Genomic DNA, 19,733 nt, shown 5'->3' with positions numbered 1-19,733 from the left:
TGAATCTCTCGCCGGGTCACGTCACCAGTACACGTCCTCTTGATTGGCTGGTGGGACATGTGGCCAGAGAAGACAGACTGCTTAAGCCTGAGGACAGTGGTGTAGCTTCCATTGGTGCAGCAGGTGTAGTGGCACTGGGGCCCACTGAACACTGATAATTGCTGTATTTCCTAGTTCAAACAGCGTCCAGGGGACCCATTTCCTTCCTTTCACTATGATCCATGGCACATGGACTACGCCACTGCCCGTGGGAAGCTGAACCCCGTCCCCTTAATGGAGCCGGCCGCTTGCAACACCAGACCATTCCTGTTGCTTGGAAACCCCGTCGGCTTATTATGTGTCTTGTAGTGGTTTGGCTTCCTCAAGCCTGTCAAACCTGAAAGTTTTGTTGATAATCAAACTTTGAACTGCCTTGTTAAGAGTTTGGCAGCACAGTAGATGTAATAGACATTTAGGGATGTCACCTTTCTCAGAATAAACTCCTCTGCATCTGCTCACGTTTTAAGATTCTGTGAAGGCCCGGACATGATTCTTCAGTACAACTTTAAATGAAATCGTTTGTATTATTTTTTAACATGGCCTTTCTGTTTTTGTTTACTTCAATTGTTAGTCAGGAGTGCCAAGGGCAGCCGTAGAAAACATTTTTTAAGTGTTTTCCTCTACCACTTACTGTTGAAAGTGTGTACTGATAAGTGGAAAAACAGCTTTTCGGCTAATTGTTCAACGTTTTGAACTGGAAGGGACATTAACATACCAGTCATTCCTGTATACACCTGCAACCCTATGCACATGACATATATTACCACCCCCAGTCTTGCCCTTACTGGGGTTTTCTGAACTGATACAGCCAAACATTGATGGAAAGCACTGAATTAATATGTGGCGATATAAAATAGCCACAGATTTTATCAAGAAAAACACCGCGAGTAAAACTTTTCAGGCTATCAGTAGTCAGCTAAAATTATTGACACTAACCAAGGTCACACTGCATTTGGATCACCACATGTCCAGATTTGGCTCTGGTTACGTCACCGTGGGTATTTAATCGCTACAGCGGCACGAAGGCATGGCGTTGCCTTGCCTGAAGCGAGCTTGGGTGGGCTGTAGTTCCATTGGGTGAGGCAGTCACCATCTAGCATGCCTAGAGTGCTGTGGATGTAAAGAACCCCGCTGTCTTTCATGCTAACCTGCTGCCAGCCCTTCCTTCAGTGTGCCCAGTCTCCTGTGTGACTCACCGTGTACCATAGGCTCCTGCCCGGCTATTGGTCTTTTATCAGGGTATATAGAGCGTTAACAGTAAGGCAAACACAATCCTCTTGAGAGCTTTGAATACATTGTAAAGGGCAGGTGCCATTAAATCGCAGCTTTAGTGCCTCCACAGGCCTTGGCCTCGCCCTCGTACAATCAACCATTGCTACAGCTACAGATATTTATTGGACTGAAACAGACTGCAAGATTGGTCTTTATGGACTGATCAAGAATTGATATGTCCTAGTTCTTCTGACCACAAGACTCGAATAGTTCTGGGGTTCCAAATGTTCAATTTGATGGGGGTCTTTTTTTAGTATAACGTTGTACTGGCACCGGGCTTGCATTAATGCCCATCGCTTGGTGCCACTGTATTCAGTTTGATGAGAACAAAACATTTGTACCTCTCAGTATGATCTCTGCCAGTACATGTGGGCGCGTGATGCAGTAATGGCACAGCTCCATCACAGCGTTTAGTCGGAAGGTGTAGCCCTGTGTCGATGGATCAGATGATGTGGACGTTTGTTATGATTAGAAATGGGCTTGTGCGATATCGCTAAATATAACTTTGCTAAATTTCATAGAATCTCACAAAAACAATGCACAATTAAGCACAATTTCAGAAGACTAAAAATTGCAGTATTTCACATGAAATATGAACCAAAGAGCATACATAGTGTTCAAAATTAACGTGAGGTACCAGCAAGGGGTCTAGATTGAGGAGAAAATATGTCCTAGAAGACATTTGCTGCTGCAATCAGTCAGACACAGCACAAAGTATTGCAACTATGCATGGCACGAAGTTTGTGAAATTTTGCAAATTTCGTGAATTTTGCAGCATAATGCATAATTGCAACACAAGACTAATACTGATATGAAAGTTTATAAGTAAACAATAACCTTTCACATTACTTAAGTGAAAGAGTCCTTAAAAAATGAAAATCAGAGGCGTCTATTACATTTCTAATTTAAGCACACCTTTTCTGGAGCACTGGGTGTGCATTGTTTATCAGAACTTTGAACAGAGTACATGGCTCAGAATTGCTCCCATAATAAGGCAAGCGCTCTTCTTTTTAAAGGGGCTACCCAGTGAATGACGTCACAATACATCTCAAACCGCAGCTGACATCATCAAGCTAAGCAGCATTCTAGAATGCTTGTTGATGATGATTGTTAGAGAAGCAGACCTGGGTAAAGAAACTGTTTCTCTGCTCTGGGCAGCCCTTTAAGTCTGCGGAAATAGACATTCCCAAAAACCAGACCCAGAATGTGTAGAACCTGGGCGACACCACTAGAAGGAAAAACGGGATACCTCCCAGGTGTCCTTGGGGTGTTTCTATATTCAATTCCCGATTGTTCTGAAAATGCACTAGCTGCTCAAGAACTGCACAATTCCTCGGACTTCTTATCTATGCTTGGGGTCGCGGGAGGGAGACTGCCACATGGCGCTTTTCTCGCAGAGCCTATCTTGATCCCTCTGTTTATAAGTGGAAAGCAGGTGATCAGAGCAGTGCGTTGCTTGGGGCAGAGGAACCTGAAAATCTGCTTCCGATTTGATCATATCTGACAAATGCATCCTGCACATTGTTGCCTGCTCTGTCTCCTAGGAGCCAAGTCAGCTATTGAATAGTGCTTTGCGTTCCCAAGCTAGTAAAACGGGGATGCCATTGTTCACATGGAGACTATCTAGAGGTGCCGAGTGTGGGGCAGCACCTTGGACACTAGGTACATGACATGGCCGCCAATTATAGTCTGATGCAGAGCAAGCAGTGTGAACTAGATCAGGCTCACCTGGAGTGGTGGTGACCTACAACAGAGATTGTTCTCATGGTCCATAGCAAATCTACCAGTGTAAAACTAGATCGCTCTTTGTGAAAAACACTAAACCAACTCCCATTACCAGGGCCTTTCCTGAGAATAAGCACTTAATTAGAGTTCATTATAAACTCTGTCTTCTTTAACCCCCAGTACATGCTGGTGCGACTTGGAATACCCGCTGATGGGGGGCGCTGCATCAGTAAAGTATCTAGCTAGCAAAATACTCCGGGATCCTGATGCGGTCCTAAATTAAAATAATAACATTGCATTAATAATGTTGTGGGTCAAATTGAGCGCTGGATTAAATGCCTCCTAACATGTGCTTGCAAAATAGCAATAATAACAAGCATTTTCAATGTAACGGGGCTCGCATTTGCTCGAGTTGGAACTATTTGCGTTGTAAACTCCTAACCTAACTTTTCTTGCCACACAAATTAAAAGAAAAAAAACACAGCGCAATCACGCTATGTAAAATGCAGCGCAATCGCGCTGAGGGGAAAATTAACAGATAAAGTACTCCAGAAACCAGGCTCAAAACATCGAGCCTCGTATGTTTCTAGTAGCTTACCGGTGCTGTGTAGGCGGGCTAAACACCGGAAAAGGCATGACGTATGCATGCCTTTCACAAATGAAAGCAAGCAGATTTTAAAGAGCAAGCCCAGGAACCAATGAAAGAGACTGACGTGACCTGGGTGTGGTTTGAAGCCCAAAGATGGATTACTTTATGGACAGAGCGCTTTGCGCTCGCCCATAAAAACGGTAGTGCTGCCCAAGTTCCTATATTACTTTACAAACATCCTAATTTACCTCAAAAACCACTTCTTCACAACACTACAGGCATACCTAACTAGACCTATATGGGCAGCCCAGCAGCTCAGGATAAACTGGGCCACGTTGGTGAAGCATGAGGGAGGCCTGGAAGTACCCGACCCAGAATTGTACTATAGCTGTGCACAAGCCCACTTTGCTTACTATTGACACCACGGTACTGTAATAGTACCACATGTGGTGGCAGAAACAGATATTGCAGAGCCCACATCACTCATTATATCTCTATATCAAGCAAGGCTCAGGCAGATTAAGACCATTAATCCTGCAAGTATGGTTAACGTCTGGCACTGAGTAGCTGAATACTCTGAGATGCCTCAGATGTATTCTCCTCGTTTGCCCCTTATTAGAAAACCTGCGATACCCCCGACTGCAAAGCCTAATGCGAGTCTTTAATTTAAAGTGCGGAACATTAGGACAGCGACAGCAGGTACCTACCACTCGAAAAAAATATTTTTATCACTTAAAATCCTTAAATAAAATCATTTAAAAAAGACAGCACAGGTGATTGCTGAAATGCTTAAATTGATCCATAATTACTGTTGGCCAAAGCTCTTTGGCTCATGGTCAGTAGTCTGGACACATTTCTGTCTGAATTCTTCTCTTGGGAATTATGGGTGGTGACTTACGTAATACCAGTGAATTCCAGAACTCTCTTTTTCTTTACATTAAAACACAGATGGTTTAAGCCTGGACATGAGTTATGGTGAAGCCGTGACCCTTCTCCAGTCGGCTACTATGTTCCAAGGGTGAACGATGGAAGATATAGGTGTTCCATGCAGCATTGAGCTGTGTGCCTTCTTTTTATTTTGGCAGTTGCCTGGGACATAGGTGAGGAGAGGCCTTTCAGTGGAAATCACTATGCCAGTTCCTTCCTCTGAGGTTTTTACTGCTGAATCACACAAACCGGTCATTGAAAGATGTCTCACTTCCCAGGATTTGGCTGTTCTCAGGCATGCTTCCAGTAGTAAGAATCCTAAGGTTCTAGTGAATGGCCAGGGTACATATAGAAAGCGTCAAACAGAGGATTTAGACAAGTGGCATCCTTTTCGGATCCTGCTTCTAAGAGTGGCCCTGTCTGAACTTACCCAGAGTCAGAGTGCCATATTGTGTACATATATGCAACCTCATAAATGTATTTAATTCTTTATGTAGTGGTCCACTGTGCTGAGAGGAAACATCAGATTGTTTAATAAACAAGATGATATGTCGAGGGAGGGAGAATCAATAAGGTTTGTCAGGTAAGTGTTTCTCTCCTAAGATTTGAGGCATGACTGCCGCCAAGTAAGGTCGCTGCATATTTTTGGTGAGTAGCACGTTACTCTGGTACTCAAAAATTCAAAATTAGTGGTGAATTAGTGTACAGAAATATGAAATTAATTTGAGCGGTGGACATGTGATTCTGTTAGTTGGATTGAAAAGGATAGTGGAGGGATAGGAGAGGGGAGAGTTTAGAAATTGTTTAATTGGATATCATAGCAGTACGAAGAGGTTTGGGATGAGTAAAGGAAGAGGAGGATCAGAGGGAAGGGTTTAGAATGTCTTTTTTGGGGATCTCAATAGTAAAAGAGGACTGAGATGATACAAGGAGGGGTAGAGGAGTGAACAGTCTAGAAAGAGTTAAATTAGGGATAATAGTAATAGAAAGGGAATGAGTCAGAGAGTGGTGATAGAGGATATGTTGAAAGAGGTATATGGTGAGGAGTAGGGTAGTGCACTGGGCAGAGTGGTAGAATGAGGTTTGGAATGAGTTGGAGAGTGGAGGGAGAGGATATATTGAGAGAGGAATTGGGTTAGATATAGGGTAGTGCATTGGAGATGCTGAATTAGGAGTAAAGAAATAAATATAGAGATATCTACGTACATGGAAGGTATATATGTATAAGGAAGGTAATATATCTAGATTTAAGTTGTATTTAGTAAACTCAGACTTTCAAGTGTTGCTGAACTTTAAGCTAATTTATATAGTTTTTTGTTCAATAATGAAGTAATTGTATATAGTTGTATTAACATTTACTTATTTATGCAGTCACCTATATACATGTTAAACATAGAATAATATAACCATAAGTAATATGTACATTTGTTAAGCAGAAATAATGAATATCTATATATTGATAAACATAATGATTATACACATTTAGAATGCACATATAGAATCCAAATAAATGCCTATATATACAGGAATATGCAGTACATTTATGTTTGAGTCATGTGGTTATGTGGGGAAGAGCCAACTCTTGAGTAGTCTTCTGGAGATAAGAGTTATCCATTGATCTTATTGTTGAGGGTTAAGAGTTCCATAGTTTAGCTGTTTGACCAGAAAAGGGTGTACCACTAAGGCGAGGTGCCAATCTAGAGCGGAGGTTCCTTTGTTGAATGGATTTAGTGCTTTTATTCCTGCTGAAGAGTAGCCTTGTTCCATGTATCACTTTAAAGCAGCTTCAATGTGGATCTTCTGGCAACCGGTAGCCAATGTAGGGCTTTCAAAGCATGGGAGATGTGGGCTTGTGGCTTTACATGTAAGAGTAGTCTGGTGGCAGAGTTCTGAATCCATTGTAGTCTTTTCATTGTTTTTAAAAGATGATCCTTGGTAGAGCCTATTGACATTATCAGGTTTAGAGAGAACAAGAGAGATAGTAGTCTGGACCTTGTGGGGAAATCCCAGGTGGGGGAAGATGAGTTGCACAGTTTTTATAGTAACGAAGCTTGATCTTGCTAGTTTGTCCACTTGGACATTCATTGATGCTTGGAGTCCATGATAGTTCTGAGGATTCTTACTTCCTTAGATACTTTAGGTTATGTTCCCAGATCGTCAGGCTAGGCAGCGAGCAGGTCATAATTTTTCTGATCGCCACATGTGAGTATTTCCATTGTGGAAGCATTCTATTTGAGATGGCTCTATGTCATCCACTGATGACATGTAATCAGAGGACGTGTGCTCTGTTCCACCCAAACAAGGGAGCATAGAACCTTTATTTGTCTGGGATGAAGTGTGTTTCAGATGAAGAGATCATGCGTGTGTCACACTTCTTGGGAAGGTTTTAGGCCTGGCAGAGAAAGCTTTTGCTGTGTCACTGACCTCAGCACTCTATACAGAGTGGTGCACTGAACTCATCCCTTCTCAGCTATTGGATGTTGTAGATATCATTTATCAAATTAATCACGCTCATCAGCCATTAGTTAATTGGTATTATGAGTCCCCGTAATGTACCGAGTTGTGCCATCGTACCTAGGCATATGGCATTTCTTTTGTGCAGCACTAAGATGAGTCCACCTAGAGATGTTTTATTTGTGTTGCCCGGCTGTTTGCTGTCTTGGGGAAAACAACATTTTTCAAAATATATGGCAGACTCTTCGTTTAATGCGCACTTGTATATCCTGTAATGATTTGCTTTGTGCGTAAGTTAGACGTTCCACTGCACGTCTGGAAATGCAGTTCAGTGAACATTTCTTATGTTATTACCTGGCACGATCATGCAGAAGACTCTGACCCGGATTGCAAGCAGCATGGTACTGACATGGAGCAAACTCTGCGCCTGTGGTTACTGGTGCCGTGTGGTAACACCCCAACAGTACTGAGCAATCACGAAAAAAGCCAGTTGAATAGAGAATAACTGTGCAGGCAGGTTACACTGGGTGGACACTGGGAGCCGAAGGGCCTGTGTGGGGGAAGGGTGGGAGGAATGTCCAGGAGAAGGTATAGGCTGTGAGCTTGCAGGGAGGGAGAAATTATCATCGCCTGTGCGACAGAAGGGGATCGGGTGAGGATCAGGCTGTACTTATGCCCACAGACCCTGCCCGATCCTTAACCTTAAAAGTCTGTACAGACCTTAAAATCTAGCTAACAGAACCAGCCCGGCTTTCCCAAACCTGGCAAATCAGCTTTCAATAATACTGAGCAATGCAAGATTATCTGAAGCAGCATCCGACTTGGGATACCACTCTGGCCAGCTCGTAACATGGTCTTTGTGTCTCTTTGACAAGCATTCTAGGGCATCTTGGGGCCTATTTATAGGCCCCTAGCACCACCTTGCGCCACATTAAAATCATTTATTTTGACGTTAATGTGGCCCAACGATGCCAAAATCCGGGCGCCATATTTACAGGGTGGCACAGTGCATGCATTGCGCCACCTGTAACCCTTTGAGCTACATTATGCCTGCACCAGGTATAATGTATGCAAAGGGGGCGTTCCACTGTTAGAGGAGCAGTAAAATGGTGCAAGGAAATCTATAGGATTTCCTTGTGCCATTTATGATGCCACTTTTAACGCCAGCTCAAGAGCATGCCTTAAAAGGGTGCTGCCAGTCTTTAGAATGGGCCCCTACGTACTCTGCAGGAGTAGCGCCAACAGTTTGGTGCTACTCCTGCAAAGTACATCAATAGAGTCATTAAAAATGACTCTATTGCCCCCTACCCTGCGCCATGGTACGCCATATTTTAAATACGGCGTACACATGGTGGCGGTAGGGGGTGCTAATCAGTGCTTAATTTGTCAATAAAAAGGTGCCGGTGCCCAAAGCTCTCCTCTTAAACACGGGGTTGCAGCATTTAAATGTGCGAGCACGGAATTCTGAGGCAGCTAATCCTGAAGCCGTCTCGGGCCTCTTCAATCCATTTAAAGACACTTCCTGCACCTGTAGCTCACTCTTGCAGCTTGCTTCCTTCTCCCATTGTGACGCTTTTTATTTTTTCTCTTCCTCCTTCTTTCCTATGTATCTTTTGCTCGCAGCAAATGCTTGAGGCAGAAGAATAAGCCCCGGCCCTCAAAAATAAGTGCCGGTGCTCAGCATCAGAATCAACAAGCACAAATTAAGCACTGGTGCTAAGGGGCGCAGGGAAAGTGCGGCTGCACTCAGTGCAGCGCCAATTTCCATAAATCTGCCCCATTATGTTTGGCAAATTTGGCGTTAGCAGAGAATATAAACTCTAACTCCATCTGGGTCAGTCACACTCCTATCTAGAGACCATGGCATCACCAGGCTTAAGTTAGGGCAACTTAGTTGCTCTTTTCACAATTGCTGTATTCAGCAACATAAAATCCGATTCCCAGTTTTAGTACCACAGGTAGTTTAAAATACACAGGTGTTCCTAGTTCTCTATGTGTGCCTGTAGCTTTGTTTGTCTATGTGTGTCGTACAGCAAAGACAAAACTTTTGGCTTGTCATTGCTTCTTTTTTCTCGTGTCCACGCTACAATTTTCCATCCGCAAACCACCAGGTGTGCTCTGACTCTTCTTTTGCTCCTATTTAGCACATGGTTCCCAATTCATCTATTTATTAATCTTCAGTTTGATTATAATAAACAAAAACGTTACCCACATATGTCTAGAGGTCCTTTCATCCTTTGTATTGCTATAAATATTTGAACAGACTATGCAAGTGTTTTTCTACCATCTAGCTTGTGGTGACCTTTTCATGCAGAAATTAAACTATATTTAATTCGTCACTGCTATGAAACCAAATCGAATCATCATTTCATTAAAAGCTATCAATTTTTCACACTGACACCAAATGGTTTGTAATATTCATAATAAAATAAAAAAATATAAATGTAGAAAAAAATGAAAAAGTGTTCTGTATTTAGCTTTCAGTTTCGGATATTAAATTTTGTAGTAGCATCGTTTCTTTGAATACTGTATACTCCTTAAAACACATCAGACGTATGAGAATTTTCCATTAACAATTCACATATGCACCACATCGTTATTAAAAGTGCAATTACATTCACATTTGAAAAGAACATTCAAACACATAGAGGAAAATGTACTATTTTTTCATGCATAACAGGGCCACAACCAAAATTACTGAGATACGTTGTGTGAAAGGAAGACAGCAGGACAGCAATCTAGGATGTCAGAGATCTAAGCAACTCTTTTGTGGATATGATCTGCTCCAACACTATCCTAAAGGATTCCAAAGGGACATTTACACTAAAAGCCGAAATTATGCAACCAACCAGTCAGTAAGCTGTAGATTACAGAGGCCTTAAAACGTACCTTTTTACCTGAATATATCGAGGTCACATATAGTAATCCTGAATCCTCCTTATACCTTCCTATCCGTTTTATAGACTGCTGTATTTGTAAATATGTAGTGTAATGACACAGAATATGTTGTGAACGAAGTGGACATGATCTAAGCCTCTAGCCCATATGCCTAACCTTGCTCGCCATATTTAAACATGGAATTCACTTCTCTCTGAAATCAGCATCTTTTAAATACAAGACGTTTGCCAGGCGTTGTTGCCTATCTCCTTGAACATGCAATGTTCACTAACTACCCTTCTTATGAAACCACTGAAGAGGGCTCCAATACATCAGAGCCTAAGCCAAGCATATGTCAAAATGTACATGTGGTGGAGGAGCAAAGACTGCACTGAGGAACATCAAATACCACCCTTCTTCCTGGATGAAAAATCAACACAAAGCACAGCGACTCCCTAATGTTTCTGCACTCTCAGGCACATCAGTCGCAAGAGTCAATGGGAACTTCTGGTAATATCTTATTGGTAATTCAGTGATTTAATTTACAATTATAACCAACTAATAAAAAATGGTTCTCCAGTGGAGGGCCTCAAAGATCATTCATCTCTGCTTTTTTACCCTCCTATCTGGCATAGACGATCGAAGTGGATCATCTTTAGTTCTAGAGGAATGTAAAGTAAACACAAATTCACCTCTGCAAGGTGAGGAATCCTGAAAGCTAGATTCACAATTAGACAAGACTGTGTCACCTTCCATTTCCAGTGTAGAAAGTAAAGAACTTGCTAAGTCTTGAAGGCCAAATGCTCCTCAATGTACAGGATACTGCATGGGATAGTCATATGAGGGTGAGACGTCCAGTACAGATTCTAAAGCCTCCTGCTATGTCTTGGAGGCAGTCAACAGAGGTCCCACTGCTTGTTACTGGATCATGCTTATCCCTGATTTTGAACCTTAGGTCACCTCTAGATTAGATGCACACCCTGGGTGTCATATAAGGCACTGTGCCAACCCTCTCTCTAATTTATGCAATTACAGAAGTTGTCCACTATCTACTCTGTCGATCTGCAGAGGCGTTTCCTCTTCTCCAAATAAAACATGTACTTCCCTTGCCTCCATTGCAGAGTGTCTGTGGCTGCCAAACTGCTGAGTAGACAACCATCAGCCTATTAAAAATGGGGCTATCACATTAACCTGTACTTTTAAGAAAACACATCATTTCACGGAGAGTCACAAAAGCACGTCATCTGTCCCTTTTTGTTTAACTTGAGTTGAAGAATATCCAAGCCAAACAGAGGGTTAATCAAGCAACTGAAGAAATAATTAAAGTGTGAAAAATAAAAATATATATCAAATACTAGATGGTCGTTTGAGATCCTGTGCCTGCTTCATAAAACTCTTATTAGTTTTAACCTGCAACACCTCTTCCCCTTACTGCCCAGCTGCGCACATACTGCCTGTATTCACTGAGCTCCACACACATCCATGCTGGAACATATTCATTTCGACAAAAGTGATTTGGAAGCTGAACATTTCAAGAAAATGAATCGACAACTAAGGCAGTACCTCCTAGAGTCATCAGGCAGAGACCACCCTTTTCCTTTTCCAGAAATTAATATATATAAGTGCTATCCAGGTTGCCAAGCAAGCTGAGTTTCTTACCCAATGTTGATCAGGAACGTACAATGTCTCTGTTATTTCCTGCTGCCATGAAGGAGCCCAGTGATTGACAGGTAAAAAATACTATTAACCAGAGGGGCCTAAAGTTTTACTTAGGAGCCTGCCACTGGTGCTGTCAAACACTGGAGTTGTGCAATTCCGAGACTGCCTGGTCTTGATCCCACCCTATTTCTCATTTTTTCCAACACTTCTCTTTCTTCTGTGGCTTTAGTTCGTTTTTATTCCCGATTTCTCCATTTACCATTGCTTTCCTATCTTTTCCCTGCTCCTTCTGTGTCACTTTTCTGCTTTTCTCTCCTGCTCTCTCTGGGTGTTGTAAATCAAAACCTGATGCTCAAAAAATACATCTTAGCTCCCATAAGTGGGTGCTGGTGCCCGCCACTTGTAATCACAGCACAAAATAAACAGCGGTTGAATCTTTTTTGCACCTGTGCAGCTGAATTTATTGTGACCGATTCGTCTGCACCATGTTCTGAGTCCGGTGATGTACAGCACTTGGAATCCAGACACTAGTCCTAGAAACATCACTTTGGCAGTTTGTGACACTGTGCAGCCCAAGTGGGGTGCCCCATGTGAAACCGATTCACAGACATGCAGGGCGAGGGTGGAAATGCCTTCTCGCTCTCTATGCCCTCCATCGACACCAGGGTCATCACGTTGTTGATCTCAGCCCCGCCCTTATCCATCGACAACTTCCTAGCTGGTGGTGATTAGTGAGGGAAAGAAGAAAAAGTGGAATGTAAACAGGCTCGTAGATACAGCCCAGTTTATTTTTGTTTCTACCGATGTCTTCCTGAAAACAGACGCAGCAAAAGCAGTGCCCGAGGTACCAAAACACTACCACAATAATCGCAGCTGCCACTCTGGCCACCTCTAAAGGCGTCCATATTTCTCGCTTACTCACTGATTTGCTCGCTCACTAACTGACTGATTCACTCGCTAATATAGCCCAGGTTGCGAATGGTCTTTTTCTATTTTTTTATTTTATTTTTAGAAACATTTTTAATCGGATTTTCACCTGTGGACAATGTAACAAGATAAAAAATGTGGTCTTTACCGTATATGAAACTTATGGCTCCGGACTATCGAGCTCTAAATGTCATGCTAGAAAAATACTGTAGCAAAAAAATCGATTACCAAAATATTGAAAAGGTAACTACATATATATATATACGTATGGGTTTACTATACGTAACTCCACGTGTATGTACCTTGACGATATGCACTTGTCAAGTTACCTATTTGTGGACTTTGGAGTAGCAGTGCTTAATTTGTGCTTGTTATTTCCGGTGCTGAACACCAGCACTTATTTTTGAGGGCCGGGGCTTAGGGCCAGATGTAGCAAAGGGTTTTTCCCACTCTGTGTCAATGGGAAAATTTGTTCGTACATCTGGCCCTTAGTCTTCTGCCTCAAGCATTTGCTGCGAGCAAAAGACACATATGGGAAAGACGGAGGACGGGAAAAACGAAAAAGCGTCACAAAGGAAGAACGTAGAAAGCTTCACGAGTGGGCTGATTGGACAGGGAGTAGCTTTAAATGGATAGAAGAGGCCCGAGATGGTTTCAGGATTGCGCCGCCTCAGTATTCCGTGTTAACACATTTAATTACAGCAGCCGCGTGTTCAAGTGGAGGGTTTTGTGCACCGGCACCTCTTTATTTACAAATTAAGCACTGTGGAGTAGTAAGTCTATACCAAAATGTACTTAGTTTCACAATATTTTGGTTGTCAATATTTTTGCTAGAATATTATTGTAGCACGATATTTTTGTAGTGATTTCCGGACATACAACCACTCCCTTCGCTGTGGAGGACACGTGTACTAGAATGTGTATGACATGGTACGTGCGTATGGTCATTTGTTGTTTTTAGTGACTTGTGTTTCTGTTTCTTGCAGCTGTCGCAGGCTGAGATTTTCGAGAGGTGAGTGAAGTTCATTTACAGTTTTATTTGTGTTAAAGACCCCCACATACCACCCTGTGCAGAATTACTGCTGTTTTATGAGTCTGTTAATTTGCGAACCCTGCCTTTAAATGCACACAGTCCTCTGCATACTATAACTACAAAAACAAAAATACAGTTTTACAGCTACTTTACTCATTCCTGTCTTTTACATATGAAGTGAGACTAGTGACCTTTTAATATTCCTTCATTACAAGCAACGCGCACAGTTATTCAGTAATACTTGAACAGTAATAACAAATCATACAAACTTTGAGCTTGCACCTTCTTGTTAATGGCCTCATGTCACGTGCTTGGCTTCACTCTAAAATGGCCACTCCCTTCAACACTCGTGTATTGCAGCAGTAGGCTGTCTTGCTGTCTCTGTCATGCCTTCGTTTATTGGTCTCTGTTCCTAAAAAATGTTTAGGGACCTGAGCAACATCGCTACGTGGGAGCTTGAAAATGTCACTTCCTAAAGGCAGACCATCATTTAAACCTTCTTCCTGAGACATCTAGTGCTACTTGTCGCATTGAAATCATAGACTGTAACTGTGCACAAATCAGCTTCCTTTCATAGCAACCGTTGGGGCAGATTTAAGAAAAGGGGCACTGCACTCATACAGCGCCACTTTCCTTGCGCCCGTTAGCGTCCCACTACCGCCACCATATGTGAGCCATATTTAAAATACGGCGCACCATGGCGCAGGGTAGTCGGCAATAGCGTCAGAATTGTTTACGCTATTGGTGTACCGTTCAGGTTTAGTTCCAAAATGTTAGTGCTAACCCTGAACAGTACATAGGGGCCCATAGTAACCAATGGTGTGCCCCCTTATAACACCTGCTCTGAGCAGGCTTTAAAAATGCTGGGAAAAATGATGCAAAGAAATCTTTTAGATTTCTTTGCACCATTTTTCCTGCCCCCCCACTTGCATACATTAGGCCTGAAGTAGGCATAATGTGGCACAAGAGGTTACGAAGTGGCGCAATGCATGCATTGCGCCACTTTGTAAATCTGGTGCTGTGTTTTTGCCATACTATCGCCACATTAGCATAACAAAAATGACACTATTGTGGCAATATTATGGCGCAAGGGGCTCTTAAATCTGCCCCTTTGTGTCTTTGACCCTGTAAAGCGATTCACCGCCTTTTGGGTAGGTTTATACAAATACCACATACACACACATATATATATATAAACGTTTATATTTTTTTACATTTCTTTGATGTTAAAACAAACATTGAAAGGTGAACACTATACAAAACACAGATGTATCGCAAAGAACTATGGGCCATATTTATGAACACATTTTCCCATAGACATAGAATGGGTAAAAACTTTTGATACATCTGGCCCTAGGAGCACATAAATCTAAAGTGGATCCAGGGTCACACTCAGGCGTAGCTATACCCCTCTTAAATCCCACTTGGCAGTATTTAATTTAAACTGGTGGCCGTGGTGGGGACCACCAGCACCCATGTTTAGGAACCAGTACTTATTTGTCCACATCAGGCATAAAAGGGAGAGGGAAGGAGGAAGAAAAGGACAGAAAAACAGTGACAAAGAAAGAAAGCAGGGATAAAAAAGAACCTGAAGGAGTGAGATAAAGGGAACAGAATATCCCTAGGCCTCCCTCCAGTACTCTAGGACTCCATGTCATCAGATCTGAAATGCTACCACCCAGCTTCCAAGCTCCCTCCAACTATACCTGTCTGACACATCAATGACCACATTATGAGGATTGTTCGGGTCTTATTACCTCTTCACCATCAAAAGCATGTGGAGTTGTCATATTTTGAGTGTGATCTTCAGGATGTTCCTCCAAAGGTTGCCCAATTGATTAAATGTTTTCTTTGTCCCAGAAAAAGCTGGTGCTGGTCCTGTTGTTTTATAAGGATTTGTAAAGCACAGCTTATCAGCCGCAAGGGTATCCAGGTGCTGAACAGGTGTTGAGGTTGGGAGACTGACTCAGGGGTCAGGCTGAACCGGCTGATTCTAGGGTTTCCATGGAGTAGATTAGAAGAGCCAGGTCTTGAGCTGCTTTCAGAACACGAGGAGTGAAGTGGAGGCTCTGATGTAATGCGTGAGGCTGTTCCAGGACTCGGCTGCAATGCATGAGATTGAGCGGCTTGCAGTTCTGCTTCTGTGAATGCGGGGAATGTGTGCCAGGGAGAGTGCTGCAGATCGGAGTGGTCTGGTAGGTTGGTGAAAGTTCACGCGGAGGTTGAGGTATGTGGTACCGGTGTTGTGTAGCTCCATGTGTGTCAGGAGTTTGAAGTGGCAGTGTTTCTGTACTGGGAGCCAGTGGAGCTCTCTGAAGGGGGGTGTGATGTGCGTGCGCCGTGGAAGGTCAAGGATGAATCGGGCAGCAGAGTTCTGGATGGTCTGGAGTCTGTGGAGGAGGAGGCAGCTGGGTATTCTTGCAAAACACTCCCATAGAAAACAGCGGAGGCAGGGAATTAAAAGAGCCCCTCATAGGAATTAAAGTTAAATTAATTAACTTAGTTTGACATATTAATTACATACTGAAAACCCACAATTAAAGTACAGTTATGGTTACAGAACCTACAAAAGAACTGAAATTTGCCACTTATGCTTCAGTGCACTAACCATAACCTGAACCCCATCATGCACTTCTACAATTTACATCTCTCATGGCATGTTGTATGATATCACAAATAACATCATCGATGACAAGTTAAATGACATCATTGATGACAATATTTTTATTGTTATTTGACATTTATACAAGGCACCAGCTGTGGCTCACACGGGCAAAATATCTTATCAGCTTCCAGATAACTAGAATGTCACAATGTGGGCAATGAAATGATGGATCCTAGGAGTCCGCTTTGGGAGGATTTAGAGCTCTGAGTTTATTCGTGACATTGTCACCGTCAGAACCCCTCTCTGAACACTTTTCAGATACCAACTGCACTTTACACCTGCTAACCTCATGTGCCTCGGAGCTGACTGACATACTCATTTTTGCATCATCAGTCATTCAGTCCAATCTTTCTTCAGTGTACATCATACACCAGATCATATAGCAACTCTGGTATTCTAGCAAAATAAATGGGCCAATTATACTTCGAATCACGCCGGTACTTGCAGTCTCAGATTTTAAAACGCATTAGCACTTTTAACCAATCTTGACTGCGTAGCTCATCTTGTGCTTGGTTGAATCCAGTAGGTGGTACCCAGGTACTTTTTGTTATGCAAAGCAGGAGATTCAATCTTAATGAGTCTTGTTAGTGGGCAAAACTGAAACTATTCACCAACCAAGAAAAAATACCTGTGACACTACCCCAATATTGTTTTTAAATTGTGGTTGACAAATTGTGGTCTGTGTATTATCTTTCAATATAAATTTAATAGAATGGGGTCACTCGTTGTGAACACTAAAGTACTGATCTGACATTGTGATGATTATTTTTTCAATCAGAAGCGTTTGCCAAGCTTCAATTTCCTCCACCGCATGTTGGCTGATTAGGATCAACGTTCTCCAAGTGGTGGACAGTGTGACTTGGATCTCTACAAATGAGACAATAGTGAGCACATATTAAAATTGAGGGACATAGTATGATCTTCATCCACGTCCCCCAAAGTTAATACTAATGTGTTTGATAGATAATCTAAAGTGTAAACCGAAGCAGGAAATAAGTTTAAAACTACCTGGTACTACATACAAAAATGGATGTTTTAGTTTTCCGTCCCATACACCATGCTGTTAACTGCAGGTTATGCACATAGAGAAATGTGAAATCTCATAAATATCAGTTACCAAATGAAGTGAAACAGATTTCCATTTATTAAAATACCACCTATGTTGCTACAACCTTTGTTTTTCTTAGGACTGAGGAAGCAGAAGGAATTCTGGAGCCAAAGGAGTCCGAGAAGTTAAACTTCAATCAGAGATGTGTCCAGAGCCCCCTTTTGAACGGCTTGTGGGCATCTGCTGTTCTCTGCTGTACCACAGGTCAGTCCCAGCTTCAAAAGCAGGTTCTAGAGCTAGATGTCTTTCTCTTTGCCTTACTTGTAGAGATAGATGTGTTTCTCTTTGCCTTACTGTCCTCCTCTACTCTTCCATTAGTCCAGCACCACTTATTACAACCCCTTAGCAATCGACTTGCCCTAATGGAAATGATAATCATTTTTTGGTCAGGGTTAGTCCATTTCAGCCTGCCATAACCCATTCTTTACTAACACTTCTGTTTAATTTCTTTCTACTAGAGATTGTCCGTAGCTCATTATTAGGTTGCAGAGTAGGTAACTCTGGGCCAGAAGCCAATGCTAGCTTTATTAAAGTATTACATATTTTAGGTGTGCATAGACGAATAATCTTGTGTAGGTCTCTTGGAGTTACTTAGCTCCGATATAATAAAGCACTTTCTTTACCTTGAAATAGAATTTTGTATTTGTGGTTAGGATTACACCATTTAGCAATTGTGTGGACCTTGGAGAAGTTACTGTCGTTTCTTTGGAGATTTTTCTAGGATCTTTGTGACCAAAACTATATAACTTAGTTGAACTGCCTAGTTAAGTGTCACATATGGAAATTTACTTGGATGGTGGATTGGATACTAAGATTAGAAACTGACCGGAGAACATATCAAACAGAGACTCTCATGAGAGGCAAACCTAGTTATATCAATTTTTTATCAGAGATAATCATATCTGTGGAGGTATGCACGGCATTTCCGAACTCACAGTGTCTTTTCAGGCACAAGTGAGTACTTCATGTGAAATTGTATATATCAGGACACACAGACTTATTTGTATTTATATTCTAGGTTAACATTTGAACATAAAATGAGGAAATAATTTAACATCAAATTAACTGACATAGCATTTTATTTAACCATGCAGCATTGTATCACTGGCCTTACCTATTGGGACTCACATTTGTGTACATTGTACAATATATGTGACTTTGGCTCCAAAAGAAATTACCAAAATGAGCTATACATATGTTTGCCATGCTTCTGCTTGTAAGTTTCCCCGGAAGAAACCCTAGTATGCTTTAAATAATTGTTTACAATTCCACATGTTCTTTAACCAATTAGTAAATGTCTGGGAAATAATCTTTCTGCCTCCTAATCCCAAGAAAATATACCTCACAAGTGGGTGCTGCCTCATGGGGAAAAAGACTGTGGGCCAGATCTGCCATGCTATGGTTTGTTACTAAAATCAAGGCGATAGTAGGGGCCAGATGTAGCACATAAATATCAAATATCCCCCATTCATTGAGATTTTTCCCCAGTGTGTGTTGGAGTTTTTGAACTTTTTTATGTCCTGGACCACTATAATATCAACACTGGTATTGGGCTGAAGTGCTGTCAATGATTTTGAAGGGTTTCCCCTGAATTAGGCGTCCCCTCTGCCAATTGCTGTTGTTGCAGGACTGCTTATTGAATGTTTGCACAGGAAGAGGTGGCCACAGCTCCACCATGGATTATACACTGAACTGCTGCCTTCTGAATGGGGTTGCAGCTCAGGGGGCAGCTGGATGGAATGTCTGGCACAAAGAGGCAGGTGGACAGCACATTTGGTTCAGCAAGGGTTTAAAAAATTGCCATTGATGCACATTATCGCCAGTGAACATGTGTTGTACTAAGGCGATTCTACCTCATAATGGGGCCTATATCAAACAATTTGCAACCAGGGAGGTGCCCAATAGTTAATATAGGACACTAGGTGAAAAAGAAAGACAAAAGCAATACGAAATCAATACAAAAAACGACACTGATGTACATAAACTTACAGTTGAGACACAAGACCCCATCATACCAGATGTCTTTTCTGTTGCTAGATGGACATTGTAGTAAAAAACATATATAAGGAGTCTTTAATTAATGACCCGCCTCCACATTTTACCCATGGTAGTCAATCATATTTATTAATCTCACCTGTTACAAGATTGTGACATGTTCTACTGGAAAGAAATAGAAACAACAAGTTAACATTTTTATCCCAATGTGTATCATCTACTAGGTTATCACTCACGTACTTAGTCATTTGGTACCTGGTTTTGAGCATGTTTCTGGAGGGGCTCAGGCATGGTGTGCAATTCCATATTCACTGAGGCCTTCTTGTCATTATCTGGCCATACTAATGACTGGTGCTATCAGCAGTCCTGAATGGTGTGCTAAGGCAGGAAGTAATTGTGTATTATTGCTTCTCCTGGACTGATGTATTAGCCCTTTTGTGGGTGTTCGCCCTTGTGGCTGACC

The 19,733-nt window shown here is 42.0% G+C and overlaps 1 protein-coding gene across 1 annotated transcript in view; it reads left to right on the top strand.

Annotated features, from left to right (window-relative positions):
* BSPRY (B-box and SPRY domain containing) overlaps nucleotides 1–19,733 on the top strand; it is a 75,890-nt gene that overhangs the window by 40,304 nt on the left and 15,853 nt on the right. The window contains exons 4-5 of the mRNA XM_069241278.1: nucleotides 13,456–13,481; nucleotides 17,355–17,479. Coding sequence (XP_069097379.1) covers nucleotides 13,456–13,481; nucleotides 17,355–17,479 — 151 coding nt within the window. The remainder of the gene's footprint in view (nucleotides 1–13,455; nucleotides 13,482–17,354; nucleotides 17,480–19,733) is intronic.

The sequence above is a fragment of the Pleurodeles waltl genome, chromosome 6 (assembly GCF_031143425.1).
Source record: "Pleurodeles waltl isolate 20211129_DDA chromosome 6, aPleWal1.hap1.20221129, whole genome shotgun sequence".
Taxonomy (NCBI): domain Eukaryota; kingdom Metazoa; phylum Chordata; class Amphibia; order Caudata; family Salamandridae; genus Pleurodeles; species Pleurodeles waltl.
The sequence above is the reverse complement of the archived record's forward strand: the minus strand, read 5'-3'. Positions and strand labels throughout refer to the sequence as shown.